The 21500-nt window shown below is 46.0% G+C and overlaps 1 protein-coding gene across 1 annotated transcript in view; it reads right to left on the reverse strand.

Annotated features, from left to right (window-relative positions):
* Positions 1-21500, reverse strand: part of lrch4 (leucine-rich repeats and calponin homology (CH) domain containing 4) — a 64972-nt gene that overhangs the window by 22382 nt on the left and 21090 nt on the right. The window contains exons 2-7 of the mRNA XM_083640602.1: positions 9407-9551; positions 7703-7832; positions 6235-6340; positions 3941-4187; positions 2840-2933; positions 2096-2207 (exon numbers count right to left, since the gene is read on the reverse strand). Coding sequence (XP_083496728.1) covers positions 2096-2207; positions 2840-2933; positions 3941-4187; positions 6235-6340; positions 7703-7832; positions 9407-9551 — 834 coding nt within the window. The remainder of the gene's footprint in view (positions 1-2095; positions 2208-2839; positions 2934-3940; positions 4188-6234; positions 6341-7702; positions 7833-9406; positions 9552-21500) is intronic.

Here is a 21500-nt window from a genome sequence, read left to right on the forward strand (position 1 = left end):
ATCTTATTACAATTAGAGAAGTGTCCGTGTGTGACTGAGTGAGTGAGTGAGTGAGCAGAATTCTGTCCGGTCGCGTCTGTGCCGTTTCACGTGCGATCGGGCTGAAACCTTCAGGGGTTGTAAAGAGCACCCGTGCGGGTGACCTGACGGAGCCGGATTCTTTTAATTAGGCGATTGCCCTGATTACCTAATGATGTGATGTCATCAGTGGTCACAATAATATTGTATCGTGACTTAAGTATCGTATCGATTCATCACGATTTAAACACGATTTCAGACGGACAAGCCCGTCTTTTATTGTCACACGATCACACATCAACACATGCATGACCACAAACACACTCATGCTGACGGTGGCCGGTGAAATTTGTCCTCTGCATTTAACCCATCCTGGCTTGTCCTTTCCTCCGGGGGGCAGGCCAGGAGCAGTGGTCGCTTTCTCATACAGCGCCCGCCGCCCGGGGACCAACTTCGGATGTTGTCGTCACTGGTCGGATGACGATGACGATCTGATCTTCTGCATGTTTTTAATGGGGGGGTTATGTACGGAGGAACCCCCTGGGGGGATCGCGGCTAAGGGTGCTTTCTCACTGGCGCCCGGGTACCGTTCCCGAGCACACTTGTCCCCAAATTGACCCCAGTTTCGGAACATTTGATGAGTGTGAACGTTGCGTCCCGTTCCGTTCCGCGCCCGGGCGCGCAACGGGGAACCGTGACAGGATCCACTTGAAAAGGTGGTCTGGCACAGAACACTTGGAAGTAGGGCTGCAACAACTAATCGATTAAATCGATTAAAATCGATTATTAAATTCGTTGGCAACGAATTTGATTATCGATTCGTTGGCTTTTTGGCACAATTTTTTTTTTTTTTTTTTTTTTTTTTTTTTCATATTTCATTTGAGTTAAATTCAGATAATTGAAACTGGATTAGCCTGACCAGTTCTACTTGTTTAACAAGCTGAAGCATATGCTCTGCCTGTAATTCAAGAGAAGTCTGCCTTTTAATTTCATATTTAATTTTTGTTCAATTCAGATGATTGAAACTGGATTAGCATGGCCCCAGTTTAATTAAAAGTTATGACCAGTTTAACTAAAAATCATATAGCCTGCCTGTGATTCCTTTTTATTTCATATTAGAGAGAGGAAGTGAAGTGGTGAAGTGCTAAAGGAAGTAGGCAGTGAAGGAGAGAGGAAGTGAAGTGGTGAAGGGCTAAAGGAAGTAGGCAGTGAAGGAGAGAGGAAGTGAAGTGGTGAAGGGTTAAAGGAAGTAGGCAGTGAAGGAGAGAGGAAGTGAAGTGGTGAAGGGCTAAAGGAAGTAGGCAGTGAAGGAGAGAGGAAGTGAAGTGGTGAAGGGCTAAAGGAAGTAGGCAGTGAAGGAGAGAGGAAGTGAAGTGGTGAAGGGCTAAAGGAAGTAGGCAGTGAAGGAGAGAGGAAGTGAAGTGGTGTTGGTGAAGTGTTCATGTTCTTGAGTAAATAAAAACAGTTTTCTACAATTTAACTTTGTTGTGGTTTCCCCCTTTTTGTATGCAAGTTTGAAGTGTTCCAATATAAACCACTAATGAATACAGTATAAACAAGAATGTTTTGATGCAGACTTATGTTGCAGGGACTACTAGAATCATCGTAATGTTGGAATTGTATGCATCAAAGGGTTAAATCGAGCATTTCTGAGCGATTTCAATATATCCGATTAATCGATTAATCGACAACTAACCCTACCGATTAATCGATTATCAAAATAATCGTTAGTTGCAGCCCTACTTGGAAGTGTGAAAGCCAACCGTTCCGAACCCCATAGAAAACAGACGGGCGAGGATAAAATCCAGGCATAGTTGATGACGCAAGTGCACGCTGTTCCGTTTCCAAGCGCGGAAGAAATGTTGTAATGTGAAAGCTGACCAGCGGGGGAGAGGGGAGGGGGCGGGGCAATGGTTCCCGGGTGCAGAACGGAACGGAATGAAAGCAATCGTTCCCAGTGAGAAAGCAGCCTAAGAGTATTTTCTCTTGTAGTGTGTGTGTGTGCGTGTATGTGCATGCGTGTGTGTGTGTACGTGCAAGCGTGTGTATGCGTGCGTGCATGTGTGTGCTTGTTCACCTCTCTTAGCCTGCAGGGGGCAGTCTTCCTCCTCCTCCTCTTCCTCGAGGTTCCTCTGGTCTCGGCTGAGCTCGGCCAGGCGCAGCGAGCGCTCCGAGAAGTCATCTGCTGACTGGACATGAGCAAGGCGCCATATTGGATTTTTTTTGCAGATATTTTCCAACTCTGCCACCCGAGTGCCGTTAACGACATTATGTGCACATTTTTTCCACCTTAAGCCCACGACACACCAAGCAAACATTATCCAACAAGCGTGCCGTGGGCTTCATTTCAGAGAACATCAAGTCTGTCCTGTGGTGGAATCAACACATTATGATGCCTCCTCTTATGGTGATGACGGCCCACTGGCAGATGCAGACTGACATAAATACAGTGCTTTTCAAAATGGACACATTCACTGGACAAAATAAGAAAACTACTTCAACAAATCTTATGTCAAAAACATGCCATATTTTTGATTTATGTAACATTTGTTTCAAACAAAACTGTTCAGATTCATCCAACTTAAACAGGCATGGATGATATGATCTGATATGATATGATCTATCTGTCATATAGGCAGAAATGTTGGTTTGGGGTCGATGCCTTTATCTTATTGGCCGATACTGATGACGTGCCGATATCATTGTGCATCTCTAAGATTCATGCATTCGTTCCTGGTTGATAGGCTACCTCTCTGAAGTGTGTGTGTGTGTGTGTGTGTGTGTGTGTGTGTGTGTGTGTGTGTGTGCGCAGTAGTTTTACCTCGTTCCCAGACCATCGTTTGCTGCCACTGTCCACACTGTTGAAGCCAGAGTCCAGGCCTCCAAGGCCCGTGAACAGCTCCTGCTCTGACAGACTGCAGAGAACACACAGTAGGTAAGTTTACACACACACACACACACACACACACACGCACACACACCTAACAGTGTGAAGGTACATGTCCACACAAGCGTGACTTTTCACGCCCGACCACCCCGCCGCTTCCACAAAATCGTACGCTTTGTTCCTTGCTGCACCTGATTGGATGAACAACGCGTTCCCCATTGTGGGCGGTCCTCCACGGTTTGCAACGTAGAAAAAACATGGCAGCCAATTCTAACCTTTCTCTTCCTATATGAAAACCATTCATTCATACAGAATATTCATTCATACAGAACCATTCATTCATACAGAATATTTTCTTCTATGACCATGTAAACACCGGACATCCCGAAAGACAGAACAAAGCCTTTACTTTCATGGGGGAAAACAGTTTGTTTCTGCCTTCTTCTGTTCTTTAGTTATCGACACTTGAATGTAGGTCGTTTTCACTGAAAACGCACATCTCTCACCAGGAAGCTGAGATACATGCGTGTTTGTGCAGCGAAGCGAGTGAGAAATTCACCCCGCATTAGAGAGCGGAGGGCAGAGAGCATCTTACACTTGCCCGTGGCAATTACTAATCTAACTGACAGGAGCAGTGATTGGTGTGCGTTTACCGGTTTCTGCTGAAAGAAATCCTTCAGCGTTGTGTGACTGTCACGAGCCCGTGTGACAACACGTCCAGCCCGCGGGGGAAACAACTCCTTTCACCGCTTTGAGGCACCAGGCTGGATGTGTTTTATGAGCTTCCTCCATGAAGGGAGATCGATGCTGAGAACACTTGATGGTTTTGTGCTGCAATAACTCCGACGTGCAGAGGACTAATACGAGTATGGTAAGCACTTCATAAGGTGGACGAGAGCGCCATCTATCGCATGGCAGTGAAGACACTGTTTGACGTTCAGAGACGCCAATGGCGGAGAATGAGTTCAAGTGCAGCAGATCGATGCATTTTACCCCCCTCCCTCTCCTCCCCTCCAGCCTCTGGGTCCTCCTCACCAGCTGTTGAAGCCTGTGGGCCGTAGGTGTCTCTCCATCTCGTCCTGGCTCCTCTTGCAGGCCTCCATGTTGAGGTACTTGAAGATGTGGTACTTGCCCTTGGAGCAGATGTGAGCCGGGGGCATCTGCAGGGGGTTGTTGTCCAGAGAGACGCTCTGGAGGTGGCGCAGGTGGCGGTAGCACAGGGGCACGTGGGACACGCGGTTGCAGGACACGTCGAGCCGGACGAGGGGGAGCTCGGAGATCTCTGGGAGGCGGGACAGAGGAGGAGAATAGTCACTAAGGGCTGTTAACGATGAATCAAAGAACGATTAATTGGTCGTTAAGGATTTGCTCGAACACATAAAATCTACACAATCTACTATCAAAGAATGTGTAGTGTCATATTACATTCTAGCTGTCAGTAAATGGTGTATTTTCAAAGTATGTTTCAATGAATCCGCCATGGAGGTTTCGCCACTGCCATGCCCCCTTACGGCGGGGACAGACCAGAAGCGTCTCCGTCACGGAAGCGTCTTCAATGGTGAAATCAGTTTACTGCTCGGATGCTGAGAAATTTGCGTTTTTCCACCAAAACTAGAAACTTGATATATTGGCCACAACTGAACTTGATGTGTGCAGCGCTGCTTGCATGCCCCGCCCCCTGGTGACGACTGCTGAGCGCCAAAAGCGCCCGAGGGGCTTCTGATGCTCCTGGTCTGAGTAAGACATCTCTGAAGTCCCTGAGTTAACCAACAGCTTTGTGTCACCTGCAGTAAGACATCTCTGAAGTCCCTGAGTTAACCAACAGCTTTGTGTCACCTGCAGTAAGACATCTCTGAAGTCCCTGAGTTAACCAACAGCTTTGTGTCACCTGCAGTAAGACATCTCTGAAGTCCCTGAGTTAACCCAACAGCTTTGTGTCACCTGCAGTAAGACATATCTGAAGTCCCTGAGTTAACCAACAGCTTTGTGTCACCTGCAGTAAGACATCTCTGAAGTCCCTGAGTTAACCCAACAGCTTTGTGTCACCTGCAGTAAGACATATCTGAAGTCCCTGAGTTAACCAACAGCTTTGTGTCACCTGCAGTAAGACATATCTGAAGTCCCTGAGTTAACCCAACAGCTTTGTGTCACCTGCAGTAAGACATCGCTGAAGTCCCTGAGTTAACCAACAGCTTTGTGTCACCTGCAGTAAGACATCTCTGAAGTCCCTGAGTTAACCAACAGCTTTGTGTCACCTGCAGTAAGACATCTCTGAAGTCCCTGAGTTAACCAACAGCTTTGTGTCTCCTGCAGTAAGACATCTCTGAAGTCCCTGAGTTAACCCAACAGCTTTGTGTCACCTGCAGTAAGACATCTCTGAAGTCCCTGAGTTAACCAACAGCTTTGTGTCACCTGCAGTAAGACATCGCTGAAGTCCCTGAGTTAACCAACAGCTTTGTGTCACCTGCAGTAAGACATCTCTTAAGTCCCTGAGTTAACCAACAGCTTTATGTCACCTGCAGTAAGACATCTCTGAAGTCCCTGAGTTAACCGAACAGCTTTGTGTCACCTGCAGTAAGACATATCTGAAGTCCCTGAGTTAACCAACAGCTTTGTGTCACCTGCAGTAAGACATCTCTAAAGTCCCTGAGTTAACCCAACAGCTTTATGTCACCTGCTGTAAGACATCTCTGAAGTCCCTGAGTTAACCAACAGCTTTGTGTCACCTGCAGTAAGACATCTCTGAAGTCCCTGAGTTAACCAACAGCTTTGTGTCACCTGTAGTAAGACATCTCTGAAGTCCCTGAGTTAACCCAACAGCTTTGTGTCACCTGTAGTAAGACATCTCTGAAGTCCCTGAGTTAACCCAACAGCTTTGTGTCACCTGCAGTAAGACATCTCTGAAGTCCCTGAGTTAACCAACAGCTTTGTGTCACCTGTAGTAAGACATCTCTGAAGTCCCTGAGTTAACCCAACAGCTTTGTGTCACCTGCAGTAAGACATCTCTTAAGTCCCTGAGTTAACCCAACAGCTTTGTGTCACCTGCAGTAAGACATCTCTGAAGTCCCTGAGTTAACCAACAGCTTTGTGTCACCTGTAGTAAGACATCTCTGAAGTCTCTGAGTTAACCAACAGCTTTGTGTCACCTGCAGTAAGACATATCTGAAGTCCCTGAGTTAACCAACAGCTTTGTGTCACCTGCAGTAAGACATCTCTGAAGTCCCTGAGTTAACCAACAGCTTTGTGTCACCTGCTGGGATGGGAGTAATATGAGCTTAGGTCATCAAACTGGGGCAGGGGAGGGGGTCAAAGGTCAAGCGTCTCTGTACCTTCGGGCAGAGTGGTGAGCTGGTTCCTCCTCAGGTTCAAGTCCCTCAGAGACTCCAACTGGCCCAGCTCTGCCGGCAAGCACTGCAGCTCATTACAGCTCACATCCTGGGAGAGAGGGGAGGGGGGGCAGGAGAGAGGGAGACAGAGAGATAGAGAGACCAACAGACAGACAGAAAGAGAGACCGAGAGAGTGGGGGAGAGACAGAAAGAGGGACAGACAGACAGAGAGAGAAAGAGAGAGACAGAGAGAAAGAGAGAGACAAGAGAGAGAGGGCAGGACAGAGAGAGAAAGATTGATAACTGAATGTGTGGTCATGCTAACAGCTGATAGCTTGATAAGCTGTTTGGCATAACAACATATTGGAACGTGATCATGCTAACAGCTGATACTATTGAACAGCTGTTTGGCCTAACAATATTGAATGTGATCATGCTAACAGCTGATAGCTTGATAAGCTGTTTGGCCTAACAACATAACTGAATGTGGCCATGCTAACAGCTTCTGTGTTGAGAAAGCGGTACAGTGGTGGTGTTGTCTTTCTTGGATTGGTTTGTCAAACAACATGAAAGTTGCCACAGGAAGTTGTGAAACAACGCTTTCTCAATATGGAAGCTGTTTCCATATTTTGACGTTAAACCACGATAAAACAAAAAAGCTTCTTTCAGTTAGTGAATGAATAAAAAGACAGCAGTGGCAAAAGTATTTGAAATCATTTTTTCTTCTTGTTCCTTCATGTCATTATGATGTCTGTGCAGAGTTTGACAATAGAAATCTGCTTTCACATTCATCTGCTGAAAGTGGAACGTTTCTCTAAACTCACTGAAACGGGCATTTTTAGGGGGCGGGCATGATTTGTGTGACATCACAATAGTTTGGAGCCAATCCCTGTCCAATATTCAACTTACACAAGTGTGATGTGGAAACTTGGAAGTCTCCAGTGCAAATACAATGGTAATGGACTTTACAGTGAAGTAGGAGATATCTTGTGTCCAGCAGGAAAACTTTCCATATTTTTCTAATATATTTGCATATTCATAAATTCTGGAATTTTAACGAGGTCAGGTGTCATTTTAAGGATTGGAAGATAATTTACCTTTTTTTGTGGGGGGGGGGGAACCATATCAGACACATTATTAATTCAAAATAGAGTATTTTATATACATATTAAAACATGACATTAGGGGGTCCTTAGCAAAAACTATCCTACTAAACTGCTACAGAGAGAAGAGTACAGAAAGATACCACTGATGAGCAGTGCTGGGCAATAACTTAGTTACAGTAAAGGAAATTGTATTACTTTTTAAAAGGAGTAATGAGTAATAAGTAATTAATTACACTTCCTGAGTAACTTGCCCAGGCACTGTCGATGAGAGACGACTGTGTGTGTGTGTGTGTGTGTGTGGGGGGGTGTGTGTGTGTGTGTGTGTGCGTGCGTGTGTGTGTGTGTGTGTGTGTGTGTGTGTTACCAGCTGTCGGAGGTGTGTGAGGGAGTGTATGGAGGCGGGCAGGGATGACAGCTTGTTGTTGCTGACGATTAGCACTCGCAGGAGGGGCAGCTCAAACACCGACGGGGGCAAGCTGGACAGGAGGTTACGACTGTGGACACACACACACACACACACACACACACACACACACACACACAGTGATGTCATTTGAGAGGCACAGCCACCTGGTGAGAAGCTGCATTGGATTTCAAAGGAGTAGTCATGGACACACTTCTGTTTGGTGAATTGAGTTTAATGCTGGTGTGTGTGTGTGTGTGTGTGTGTGTGTGTGTGTGTGTGTGTGTGTGTCTGTGTGTGTGTGTGTGTGAGAGAGAGCGAGAGAGAGAGAGAGAGAGAGAGAGAGAGAGAGAGAGAGAGAGCGATAGTCTAATGTATGCCATGGTCTGGGTGAATACTCTTTTCTGATTGGTTAGCAGGTGTGCTGAAAAACACTTGATCAAAAGACCGTTTTGACCAGTTGTGATGAAACACAAGACTCATTTGTCAAAGTGAAATAAAGATGAAAATGAACACCTGGTCTCATCTATCAACATGTGCTTAGGATCCATACTAAGGATTAAAGGAGAATTCAGTTTTTTTACACCCCGGACCTTATTCCCAGCTTAAAATATGATGTTTTACTCACCCAGAGAACTTTGACTTCATTCTGATCGCCATAGAAGATATTCAGGTCTGAGTAGAGTCTGAACTGGCCAAAACGGGGCATACGTAGTACACACTGTAAATAATGTATTTTCTGCAATGTAGCGGTTCACATCCTCATAATATCTCGTCCATAAATGAACATGAATCCGTCAATTCTCCTCCGGGCTGCCTCGGGCAGCCACGGGCAGCTTCAGGCAGCCTCAGTTTCCTCATCCGGGGTCTGTGAATCCAACTCTCGCCCCAAGTCCCGCTGAAGTCTCCAGGGTTTCCTGCTGACTCCTTTGTCTACCTGGCTATTGTCTACCAGGAATCACCGCGCACCGGGGACATTTTCCCGCGACTATCGACTTGTTTACAGCAACGGATGAAGAGCGAAATTGAAATTGAAGAGCGGACGAGGAGAGATGATATGGACGAGATATTATGAGGATATGAACCGCAACGTTGCAGAAAATACGTTATTTACAGTGTGTTCTACGTATTCCCCGTTTTGGCCAGTTCGGACTCTAGTCGGACCTGAATATCTTCTATAGGTTGAGGCGATGTCTCCTCATAGACGCTGGGTTAGCTGGCTCAGCCTGGCTGGGGGCGTGGTCAGGGTGGGGTAAATCCCCCGTTCTCTCCATTCAGCAAAGTTAGAATTTAGCTGATAGGCCAGCCCAGGCAGACACGATCGGGGATTTAACCACCGTAGTAAACGCACAACTGAGCAGACGTCTTGTGTTCTGCTCTAGAACCCCCAAACCTGTAGTTTAGAGCCGCAGCACCGTCCTTTAGTGAGTCAGCCCATTGAGATATATCTGCGGTTTTACCCCACTCGCACGCCAGCAGCCGTTTAACATTTTGTGGGCGTCCCTTCCCACACATGCCGACTGTCTCAATGAGTAAAACAACATATTTTAAGCTGGAAATAAGGTCCGGGTGCTGTGTGGGGTTACCTGAGGTTGAGGTAGGTGAGGTGCTGTGTGGGGTTACCTGAGGTTGAGGTAGGTGAGGTGCTGTGCTGTGTGGGGTTACCTGAGGTTGAGGTAGGTGAGCGCCTGCAGGTTGCGCAGGCTGAAGGCCAGTGAGCGCATGCCATTGTGGTACAGGCTGAGCGTCTCCAGGGAGATGAACTGGCACAGCTCGTCTGGCAGCTCGCACAGACGGTTCTTTGACAGGTCTGAAACAAAACAGACACACAAACTATTCAAAACAAACCGTTCACTCGATTCATGTTCAACCATTACAGATCAAATATGGGAACGAAAGCCTTCACAAATCAGGACTTTTTTTTTATCAGTATGAGTTAGGGGTGTCACGATACACTAATTTCACGATACGATACGATACACGATATTGGGTTCACGATAACGATACGATATTTTAACAATACTTTTTTTAACAAAAGTAAATAATTTGTATGTATTTATTTATCATTTATTTAACCATGTGAGTCCCGTTGAAATCAAAACCTCTTTTCAAGGGAGCCCTGGGAAAATACTGGAAAAATAGTCTTTCATTTGAAATACACAAAATACAAAACAAATGCTGTTTTTGGAAATTGTTATTATAATAACTAGAAAACAACATGGAAGATAATGCTTCTCTTGCAATAGAATGTGTCACACTGTCACAAACTAAATGTTTGTTGCATGGTGAAAGAAAAATAAAGTATACAATCTATTTCTTAAATAACTCATGCTCAATGGTCCCTAAACTTATGTAATCTTATGTACCCCTTGAGCTGTTTTGCCATGCCAGTAGTAGTCTACCCCCTCACTCATGCGTGTTGATTCTGCTAAATTTGTTCTATTATTATTCAGGAGCAAAAGATTTTTTTTACGATATCATTTTTTTCTGACGATACGCATATCGTGACGTTTCGATATCGCGATATATCGTGCAACGAAATATCATGACACCCCTAGTATGAGTCAGTTAGACCAGTCAGTCATACTTTCAGACAAAGAATGAAAGGTACCAATGGAGACGGGTAAACAAAGGTGATGCCACTGGTTTGGCCAGGTGAGATGAATCAGCAGCCAGAGTCATTGTTTGGCTTGCTATTGTCATTTGTATGCCTCCTCGTGCCTCAGACTGCATCCACAGAGGGATGAGAGAACATGGCTTTTTATAACCACCCGCCTCAAAATGAACACAGAGCTTTGGACCAGACATCACTGAGTGCAGTGAGTGAGAGTGACGCGAGTCCAGTGTTTCTCCAGAGACCACTGGGGGAGGCTTTCCAAAAATAGCCACCTGTGGCCGCTTTCACTTCCGTTTCCCACAGTTATCTAGGCCAGTGATTCTCAACCCTTTTCACATCAAGGACCCCTCATTTGGTTCACATTAGACCATCTGAGAAGATGTCCTCGTAGGCTCCCCATCTGATCGGATCTTAGCTTTTAGATGTTTTATTGCAGAAAGTGTATGAATGAACCACATGACCAAAATAGTCAATACATTCTGTCATTGTGAGTGAAAATAAATTATTCCCCCTTATTGCTGGAGACCCACTGGAACCACCTCAAGGAGCCCTGGGGGGTCCCCGGACCCCACTATTGGCTCAATTCCACCACATTTTACAGCCCTGCACAGCCCGTCACCACTCGGCTCTACTTGCTTCAACCCGATGGACGTTCTGCTTCGACCGCCCTTCATCTGCCCCCGCCCACACCTGGTCGTCACAGCGACCGCATATCTGCCCTCCACCCATGTTCTGAAATAGGCTATAACATAACGTTACAATTAAATCCATACACAGAACTTTTAAACTGTTTATGAAATACTGGTGCCTCTAAATTACCTACAGTGTGTGTGTGTGTGTGTGTGTGTGTGTGTGTGTGTGTGTGTGTGTGTGTGTGTGTGTGTGTGTGTGTGTGTGTGTGTGAGAGAGAGAGAGAGAGAGAGCAGTGCTGGCATGATCACAGTCCTTGATCCTGGCCTGAGCAGCCAGCTCATAGCATCACAGCATGTTGGGCGGGTGTTACAGTGTACATGGGCAAAAGTGACAATCGACCAGGAGAATGGATATCACTTTGTTGTTAGTCAAAACTCACAAGCGCTGCACGAGGGACGGGCGCGAGGGACGGGGGTTGCGCTAGAGTGAAGCCTCTACCCCCGCGGCCTCTCACCAGGCAAAACCGCGGCTTCACCAGGCGCCTGCGGCCTAGCGGAGCCGACGCAGCACTAACTACACAAGCGCTTCAGAGCAGCGGACTTTTGGACAATTGAAACCACCGCGCCGATTTTATTTCACCAGAGGCGAAGGCAGCAAAACAAAAGACTGATAGAAAAGCATAATAGAAGAGAAAAGAAGGTAAACTGGTATGCAGCGCTGCATTGACAGTCAGTAGGATATAGAGAGTAAACACGATTCTGCCTGACCAATCAGTCGCCTACAATGTTTTCACGTCACGGTATGGACCCGGGTTGGCAGAATAGTACCCCGACGAGGCAGGTACTAAAAGTAGCCCAGCTCAGCCCCAAATCAAACCGAGCTGGGCCGGTTTATACCGGTGGGATGAGACCAAAAGTCGAGTCGAGCGGAGCGGGACCGCGCTACTAGCTGCGGTGGGATTGGGCCATTTGAGAACCATTGATCTAGGCCATCCTCATCCACCTGGCTGGGTAGATGGATACCGGTCAACTCTTAATTCCCTAATTACGGTAAGCATTACAATCAGGCTTCCTACTGTAGCCCTTGTAAAATTCCACGACTTGTCCATTAGCTACAGCAGTGGTTCTCAACTGGTCTAGCCTCACGACCCACATTTTTCCATAGTCATTAAATCGCATGACATCACAAGCTAGCATGACATGTTCTTCCTGTGAAATAAGCCTGTTTTGATCCCGCCCCTCAAACAATCGGAATTGAGAATCATTAAGAACGGGAATCGATAAGCAGAATCGGAATCAGAATCGTTACAATCCAAACAATATCCAACCCTATTTAAAAGTCTGATCTGGTCCAGTCCCCCTCCTCTGATACGATGGATCGCATGCTATTTGTTTGGTTCTATACTTAGGTATGCCTGCCTTGGCTTTCTTGAAAGGTGCTTTAGAAATCAAATGTATTATTATTATTTTCCATGCCGTGGATCTTCTCTTCTCCTTTGTCTCTTCACCTCCTCCTCTCTTTATTTTTCTGCCATCCAAGCCTTTTGTCCACTCCCCGGGCTTCCCCCTTTTAATGACAGTGTTACTGAGCATGCTCCGTACGGGCCCTGTCATTACCATATCCTCTCCTCTCCAGAAATATCTGCCTGACCCACTGCATCAGCGTGCATGTGTGTGTGTGTGTGTGTGTGAGCCTGTGTGTACTAGACAGAATAACAGTCCAGAGGTTCTCCACAGACCTACACTGACCTAGGGCCATATCAAATCTCTTTTATGTTTTTCCAGATTCTGCCCCTCTAGGCCTATTCTACAATTATGAAATAATTTCGGTTACAACTCATTTAGGTTATTATTTTAAGTCATTTAGGTCTACTTTTCTTTGATAAATAGGCCTACTTTCATCAATTTCAGACAAATTAAGGGAAATTCTGCAATATTCAACGTTTTACAGTCGATTCCATTTTATTACCAAATTTCATGATTCCATCCGTTTTTTTCTGCATTGCGGAAATCCTTAACGGCCCTACTGACCCCACAAAGCAGCATTAGTGCTGCTAACCTTTCATCAGCAGCTTCCAGAGACGCAGTCTGTCAGTGTTAGACCGCTCGATGGCAGCTTATTGATTGATGTACCAACAGGCTGGGGGAGGATGTGTCTGCCTCTCTTTACACAGGCCTGTAGGCCTCTAGGCCTCTAGGGGGACTTTGAGCCCCTGATTTCCACACGAGAGTTCTGCTGGAAAATTCTGATGCAAAGGACAGAAAATTCAGTGGAATGATCTGGGGAAATAATTGAAAATGGCCTTAGATTGATTGATCGGCTTGCCAATATTTGACCATTTATTAAAAATGGGATAGTGTCTGTAGTATAGCTACTAGCTAGCTACTGTTAGCATAACTTTGTGGAGAAAAGATGATACTCTCGCTCGCACTCTGAAAACAAAACTCAACCTTTCATCATGACCACTGAATGTAGAAACGGGTAGATCATCAAATTGCATATGACTTGACTTGTGACTTGCTTGACCTGAGCAATGACTTGACTTGTCTTGTTTGACTTATAACGGAGGGACTCGACTTGACTTGCTTGGTCTTGAAGGGTAAGACTTGAGACTCGCATGTGACTTGCACGTGTGGGACTTTCTCCCGCCTCTGGCCAAAATGCAAAAAAGGAAAGAAAAAAGAAGAGGAAAAAAATAGACCGACATTTTGAAAGTGATTTTAGTTTTTAGGCATTTTTGCTTTTATTCAGATAGGAAAGGTGGGGACTCGGGAGAGAGAGAGGGGACGACATGTGGCAAAGGACCTCGGGGCGGATTCGAACCCGCGTCGACCGCGCCAAGGACGACCCTCCGAAAGTGAGGTGGAATTGAATGGAAGACCGATTTAACGACCGAAATAAACCAAAACAGTCTGACTCAACATAGTTAATGAACGTTGTGTGAAACTATAAATGGGCAGAATAAGAACAAGGAAACCAGGAAATGAATTAAGAGACGTCCAACTGTGTGTAGTAAAGCAGACAGGATGCAGATTGTACCACGAGCTCTGTTAAGTATTAGGTGTTACTCATCACATTTAAGCCATTTTAACAATTATTATTTTCAAGGCCTTCAATTGAGATGATTGAAGGCTTTGCTGGATGTTTGAAGGGCCCACCCGTGTGTCTCTCTCTCTCTCTCTCTCTCTCTCTCTCTCTCTCTCTCTCTCTCTCTCTCTCTCTCTCTCTCTCTCTCTCTCTCTCTCTCTCTCTCTCTCTCTCTCTCTCTCTCTCTCTCTCTCTCTCTCTCTCTGGAATCAGGTGTGTTTTAATGGACGGCTGAACTGAACTAAAGAGGTGTTTCATTATCACGAGACGGTCACATGACCTCAATAAACACAGCCACATGCTTCACCGCACGCCTACACTCCCATCTCAACCCACCCTCTGTGTGTGTGTGTGTGTGTGTGACCGCCTGCCTACACTCCCATCTCAACCCACCCTGTGTGTGTGTGTGTGTGTGTGTGTGTGTGTGTGTGTGTGTGCTGCCTGCCTACACTCCCTACTCAACCCACCCTGTGTGTGTGTGTGTGTGTGTGTGTGTGTGTGTGTGTGTGTGTGTGTGTGTGTGTGTGTGTGTGTGTGTGTGACCGCCTGCCTACACTCCCTACTCAACCCACCCTCTGTGTGTGTGTGTGTGTGTGTGTGCTGCCTGCACTCCCTACTCAACCCACCCTGTGTGTGTGTGTGTGTGTGTGTGTGCTGCCTACCTACACTCCCTACTCAACCCACCCTGTGTGTGTGTGTGTGTGTGTGTGTGTGTGTGTGTGTGTGTGTGACCGCCTGCCGGCCTACACTCCCTACTCAACCCGCCCTCTGTCTGTGTGTGTGTGTGTGTGTCTGTGTGTGTGTGTGTGTGTGACCGCCTGCCTACACTCCCTACTCAACCCACCCTGTGTGTGTGTGTGTGTGTGTGTGTGTGTGTGTGTGTGTGTGTGTTGTGACCGCCTGCCTACACTCCCTACTCAACCCACCCTCTGTGTGTGTGTGTGTGTATCAGTGTGTGTGACCACCTGCCTACACTCCCTACTCAACCCACCCTCTGTGTGTGTGTGTGTGTGTGTGTGTGTGTGTGACCGCCTGCCTACACTCCCTACTCAACCCACCCTCTGTGTGTGTGTGTGTGTGTGTGTGTGTGACCGCCTGCCTACACTCCCTACTCAACCCACCCTCTGTGTGTGTGTGTGTGTGTGTGTGTGTGTGACCGCCTGCCTACACTCCCTACTCAACCCACCCTCTGTGTGTGTGTGTGTGTGTCGCCTGCCTACACTCCCTACTCAACCCACCCTGTGTGTGTCACGTGTGTGTGTGTGTGTGTGTGTGTGTGTGTGTGTGTGTGTGTGTGTGTGCGTTCTTGTTTTAATGCCTTTAAGAGGACCAAATGCCCTCTTGCTTGTTACCCACTGGAATTTTAACCCTTTCTCCCGCTGTGCACCCGATGCTCCCATCCTGTTGTCACAGCTTCATGCTGGCAGGTACGCAGCTTGATTTTTGTGCCTGGTTTCTATTCGCTTCATCTTCAAACTGAACTGGAGGCCCCCCCCCCACATATCAGACCACCTCTCCATCCCCCAACACACACACACACACACACACACACACACACACACACACTTCCACCCCCACCCTTTGTTCAGACAGCCTCCCTCCAGCTATGGGGCAATGGAGGCAGGGAGAGATCAGTTCATGTACTTTTCTATCTGCTGTATATTTAGAGAAAACACACACACACACACAACCAAAATGTTTTGCACAGCCACTATTCACAGGACAAAGAAAACGCATGGCGTATTGGGTAGCGAATTGTTTAGGTAAGAGGATTTAGGTTCAATACCCATCGCAAACCAAAAACATCACAACCAAAGACTGGTTGTCTTTTAGCATTAAGCAAAATTTATATTAAGTTTAACGTTACATTTGATTTTGAAAGCCCGCTGTGGAAGACATACGTTTACATTCTGGCTGACTTGACGGGGCTCGTTGTTGAAACTTTTTTACTATTTTTTTATTTAACCTTTATTTAACCAGGTCGGTCCCATTGAGATACAAAGACGTCTTTTTCAAGGGAAGCCTGGCCAAGATAGCAGCATAAAAGAGATAAAGTTACAACATTAAAAACTGCAGAGAGGAACTGAGTGGAGTGCTGTGCTGAGCTCTGGGCGGACATGCTGCTCCGCCAGGCAGTGTGTACAGCTTCTAGATATTAATGTTATGATGTCACATCATATGATAGTAAATTTGTTCAAATCAATTTAAAAATGGGCCCATCCCTAGTACGCACGCTACGCACACACGCACACACACAGCTGAACAGTGCAGGCAGCTTTAGCCTTTCCCTGCTCTCTCTCTCTCTCTCTCTCTCTCTCTCTCTGATCTCCTGGCTGGTAGCTGCTGTAACACAGCCAGGGATTGACTCAACGTGAGCGTCATGGCAAAAGCATTTTGTTGTGGAATGGTACTGAGGTGGCCAGCATCCAACTGGCTTTTAGACCAGGAGGCTGGCTTTAGCCTGGCCCGCTCCATGATCTGTCTGTTGTCATGACTACTGACTTCATAGTTGCATCAAAACTCAGACCTCTGATAATCAGATTGCTATTTTAACACTTTTTACTGCCTTGAATTGTAACAATTTTATGACTTCACGCTTTGTTTGAAAGGATCCGTGGACACCCTGTCTCACCATGAGGCCAGATCACATCACATCATGGCCTTCAGACTGTAAGATTTTAGCAATCTTATGTTTATGAATTTTTTTCTCTCCATCAATTGTAACGTTATTTTTACCGAGACACGTGTTTATGGTCGAAATCACCGGGGCTTTAATTTTTGTATTTTTCACATCTGGCTCCAGATGGAAGTCAGTCATCATCATAGCGACGGAGAACTTTCATCCATACGATTTTCTATAATATCGAATATCACGATATTTCCCCAATATCACTTATGTCGTAGTCGTCTTCATTTTGCACGAAAGCCAAAAGCATTTAGGGTTCGCTCTGACTTTTTAATTTCTATATCTAAAAATCTAACTATTCAGTCAAATAGTGATTTATTATGAAAGTAATGCAATTAAAATTTCAAGCCATTTCAAGCACTACTTTATTCAAAATCCAAGCACTTTGCAAAGCTTGAAAACCACCACACTAAAAATTCAAGTGTCGTCAAGGATTTCCAGCATGCGTAGGAACCCTGGAGAAAAGAGGGAACCAGGGGCCTCACTGTGCCTGTGCCTGCGTGTGTGTGTAAGCTGGCGTGTATGTGTGTGTGTGTGTGTGTGTGTGTGTGTAAGCGTGTGTAGCAGTGTGTGTGTGCATGCGTGTGTGACTCTACTCGTATCAGGTTCTGTAAAGGGAGGTACAGTATGTAGAGTGGGAGGGACAGAGTGAGTGAATAACAGCCAGATAATAGCAGCCGGGGTGTGTGTGTGTGTGTGTGTGTGTGTCTGTGTGTGTGTGTGTGGAGGGGGGGGGGCACAGACAAAGGAGTGGAAGAGCAGCCAAAAAGAGGATGAAAAAACAGGGAGAGGCCAACTGGGAGAAGTGGGAGACAACAGAGAGCCGAGGGAGGCTGAGTCAACCAGAGGTCACATGATCACAGACCAGACACAGGGCCAGAGGGGCTCTGCTGTTGGGAAAGACTCTGTGCTATGCTGGGAAGAAGGAGGAAGGAACTACTGGTTCAAACCAGTCTGTTCACTTGACTGTATTAGGAGGAGTACCTCAAGTACAGCTACTACGTTTCAAGCCTTTACTATAAATAACATTCCATTAAAATGAGAAAAATATCGGCAATCAGCAATTGAGATAACTATTAGTGATCCACCCTGCAGCCAGTCCACACAAAGTCTTTTACATTTGCTGTTCTGAACCGAACATTACATTACATTACGGTACATTACATTACGTCATTTGGCAGACACTTTTATCCAAAGCCACTTACAATAACACATTTTTGTCTCTGCAATAGAGCAATCAACTATGCAACACAGTCTATAGTCGTGTTTCCATTACCGTCAGAAATGCGCAAAATCTAAATATCGCAATAGAAATTGGGTAATGGAAACACGTAAATTTCGAAAAAGCTCCCAAATATCGCAAAACGTTTTTGCGCTCTGATGAGGTGGTTTTTCAGACGTGTCGATATAGCAGTTTATCGCATTTGCACGTCATGTGACCCATCTTCTCCTTTGGAAAATGAAAGGAAATTAGGGAGAAAGGGTTTGATAAACCGTGGCAAAACCTTCGCAGCAAGTGGAAAACTTTGAAGCAACGCTACCTAGCAGAAAGACGTGTTGTGCAAAAGCGGAGCCGGAAAATAGATCATGTTTAATGGGAGAAATCGATCCATGCCTGTGTGCGCGCATTTGGCACAGCGGCGAGATGATCGGCGGGATGAAAAGCACACTGGTGCGGTGCTGTTGACTGAAGTGATTAATACATTACACACGTTTCAGGTGCAATGTTATAATTATAATACACGATATTCTGACTATGCACCATATCAGCCTTTCCCCCCCTCCTCCATCTCTAAAATGGGACAAGTTGTAGGCTACCTTTTTTCCTCTGCCTGTCGCGCTCACTGCATTCACCGCAGCCCGCAACATGTTCTTTTGAATTGATAATCAGGCTCGTTTATATGCGTTGTAACTTCATGTTGTGATTTGCATTGACCATTGGTTGGATTTGAGCATGCAGGGGACGGGATATGGGGCAGATCCGCGTGCGTAATCACTGTGGCAGCTGCTGGTAACGGGAATTGCGAAACTCAACTTCAATGGAAACGCCTACAAGTCGCAATTGTACATTGTCGAAGTTGTAGAAATATCGCAATTCTTTTGCGAAAAACTGTAATGGAAACACAGCTTATGACAACTACAACTTCTGTAAGGAATAGTGGTACAAGTTTAGTTTAGGTTAGTTTAGATTTTAGGTTAGTTAGGGTAGGGTTAGTTTTTTTTTTTTTTTTTTTGAGAGAGAAAGAAGTTAGTTCAAGAAGGGCCCAGATGGAGCCTGAAAAGGTGAGTCTTTAGTCTTTTCCGACATCAAGTGTCTGTCTGGTACATGTAGGTCTTTCCTGGGGGAACCGTGAAAGTCATGTATTTTAGGTTTTCCGGTGTGTTTGGGATCAACAGAGGAAGAACTTTGTAGTTAGCACTGGGATGGGATTTTTAAACTTTCGAAAAGACATTTTACTAAAACAAAATCAAATCGTTTCTGTGACAATCGTCTTGCTTTAAAAAGTATATTCACCTCCGCCAACAGTTGGGCATGTTTACGCCACAGTTTGATTATGAATTGATTGCCTGATTATTAATATGCAAATGAAAACACGGCTGTCTTGTGTTGACTCGGCATCTTCTGTGACCCTCCCAGTCCAGGCAGCCACACCCGTCCCTCCCTGGGCAGTGACGCAGCAGCCCTGGCCCCTCAGACACACCCTTCCCTCCCTGGGCAGTGACGCAGCAGCCCTGGCCCCTCAGACACACCCTTCCCTCCCTGGGCAGTGACGCAGCAGCCCTGGCCCCTGTGGCTTAGTCGACGCTGCTGGGGAGGCGTTCAACACCGCCATCTGATCTGATGCCGTTTGGGTTTACTTCAAAGTGTTGCCAAATTCAATAACGCACGTCCTCGGCTCGGTGTTGGTGTGTAAGACAGGATGTGGCATTGTCGATTCCTGTTACAATAGCGGTGACAAGAGAAGTGGCAGGCAGGGTAGATACAGTATACAGTAGGCCCAACACCGTGTGTGTGTGTGTGTGTGTGTGTGTGTGTGTGTGTGTGTGTGTGTGTGTGTGTGTGTGTGTGTGTGTGTGTGTGTGAGAGAGAGCGAGAGACACACACACACACACACCAGTTCATGTCTAGGCCTGAGTGTGAGAAACGGTGAGCACTACAATGTACATTGTAGTTTCTCAACTGGTAGGGGGTGATAACTCGGGCGATAAGCTGTTTTGCAAATTCTGTCAACATTCAACCCAAGCGGCATAAGCTTACTAATGTCACGTAACACTGACAAAGCTGTTAGCAACTTAAACAGGCAACTTACATAGAGATGACAAGCAAACTGGTAGCCACATATGCCGGTAGGGATGACTCCTTTTCATTAGAATCCCCACAGAGAAAGAGTGTGAAGTTCCAATATCCATTATGATGACTTTTTATCGATGATTAACCGCACACGGAATGTAATAATGGTAAACGCAACGATGAACTCGCCTTCAGTAACGTTACTCTGACAACTCCACGTGCACTCTGTTTGTACTTTGTATACAAACTTGTGTACAATAAAGATTTAAAGTGGTGAAAAAATGCCATTGCCCTGTCAAACAACTGGAATACAGACATCTGAGATATCTGTATTCCAGCTGTTTGACAGGGAGACATCCCATCTCTGTGTATAAATATATGACAGACAGACAGACAGACAGGCAGACAGGCAGACAGACAGGCAGGCAGGCAGGCAGGCAGACAGACAGACAGGCAGGCAGGCAGGCAGGCAGGCAGGCAGACAGACAGACAGACAGACAGACAGACAGACAGATAGAGATAGATAAGCTGTATACTATACTGTACTGCTACACCTGGGCCCTTCTTGAACTAGCCATCTAAGAAATCCAACTAATGTTAAAAGTACTTTCTACAAATGCTACTCTAATCCTTTTGAAGAACGTCTTAAGGCTGGCTCACACTACAGGATTTTCGGGCCGATTTATGCCCGATTCACCCCTCCCGAGAATCGGAGGAGAAATCTGGCCTGGCAGCTTGCCAAGCTTGGTCGGGCCCGACTTTCGGCACCGATTATCTTGTAGTGTGAGCTGTTTGCAGATCCAATCTTAACCCTCCCGATCTGCTCACAGCCTCATCGGGGGCCGTCCCGATCATATCAAACATGTTTGATATTTATGACTGAAAATCTGCGCGAATACATCATTCTGCTGCTGCGGGAGGACTCCCGTCATTATCGTTAATTGACGTGGCTCATTTGATGCGCTGCACTGCAGGTATCAGATAGGCTACCAAATACCAACAGCACAGAACCATGAGTATTTGGGGGAAAATGTCACTAATTTATATCACAATGAATGACCAATGAATAAAAAGTTGTTATATTGTAGTTTTGAGCCCCTGCCAGTCAGAGGCTGTAATCTCCTACCTCTTATCAGGCAGTGTGGGGAAAAAAGGCTTTGCTGCTGCGGGAAGCAATCCAGTCTATCCAAACTTTTGCCGATCTCATGACATGCAGCAGGGAAATATATTTTGGTAGCGCATGTGTTTGTGTTCTCCCTTGTACAGACAATAGAGTCGCGTTGTTTACACGCATGCTAACTACCGTGAGATTCATTTGTTTGGCGAGACCGGTGTAACGTCGATTTTTGCTGCTTTGTCGAAAAATGCTACCGCCGCATAAACCGATAGGGTCTGTCTATCGATTCGCGCTACCCTATCAAAAAATGCTACTTTTTATGTCATG

This window comes from Poromitra crassiceps (genome assembly GCF_964638095.1).
Source record: "Poromitra crassiceps genome assembly, chromosome: 7".
NCBI lineage: Eukaryota > Metazoa > Chordata > Actinopteri > Beryciformes > Melamphaidae > Poromitra > Poromitra crassiceps.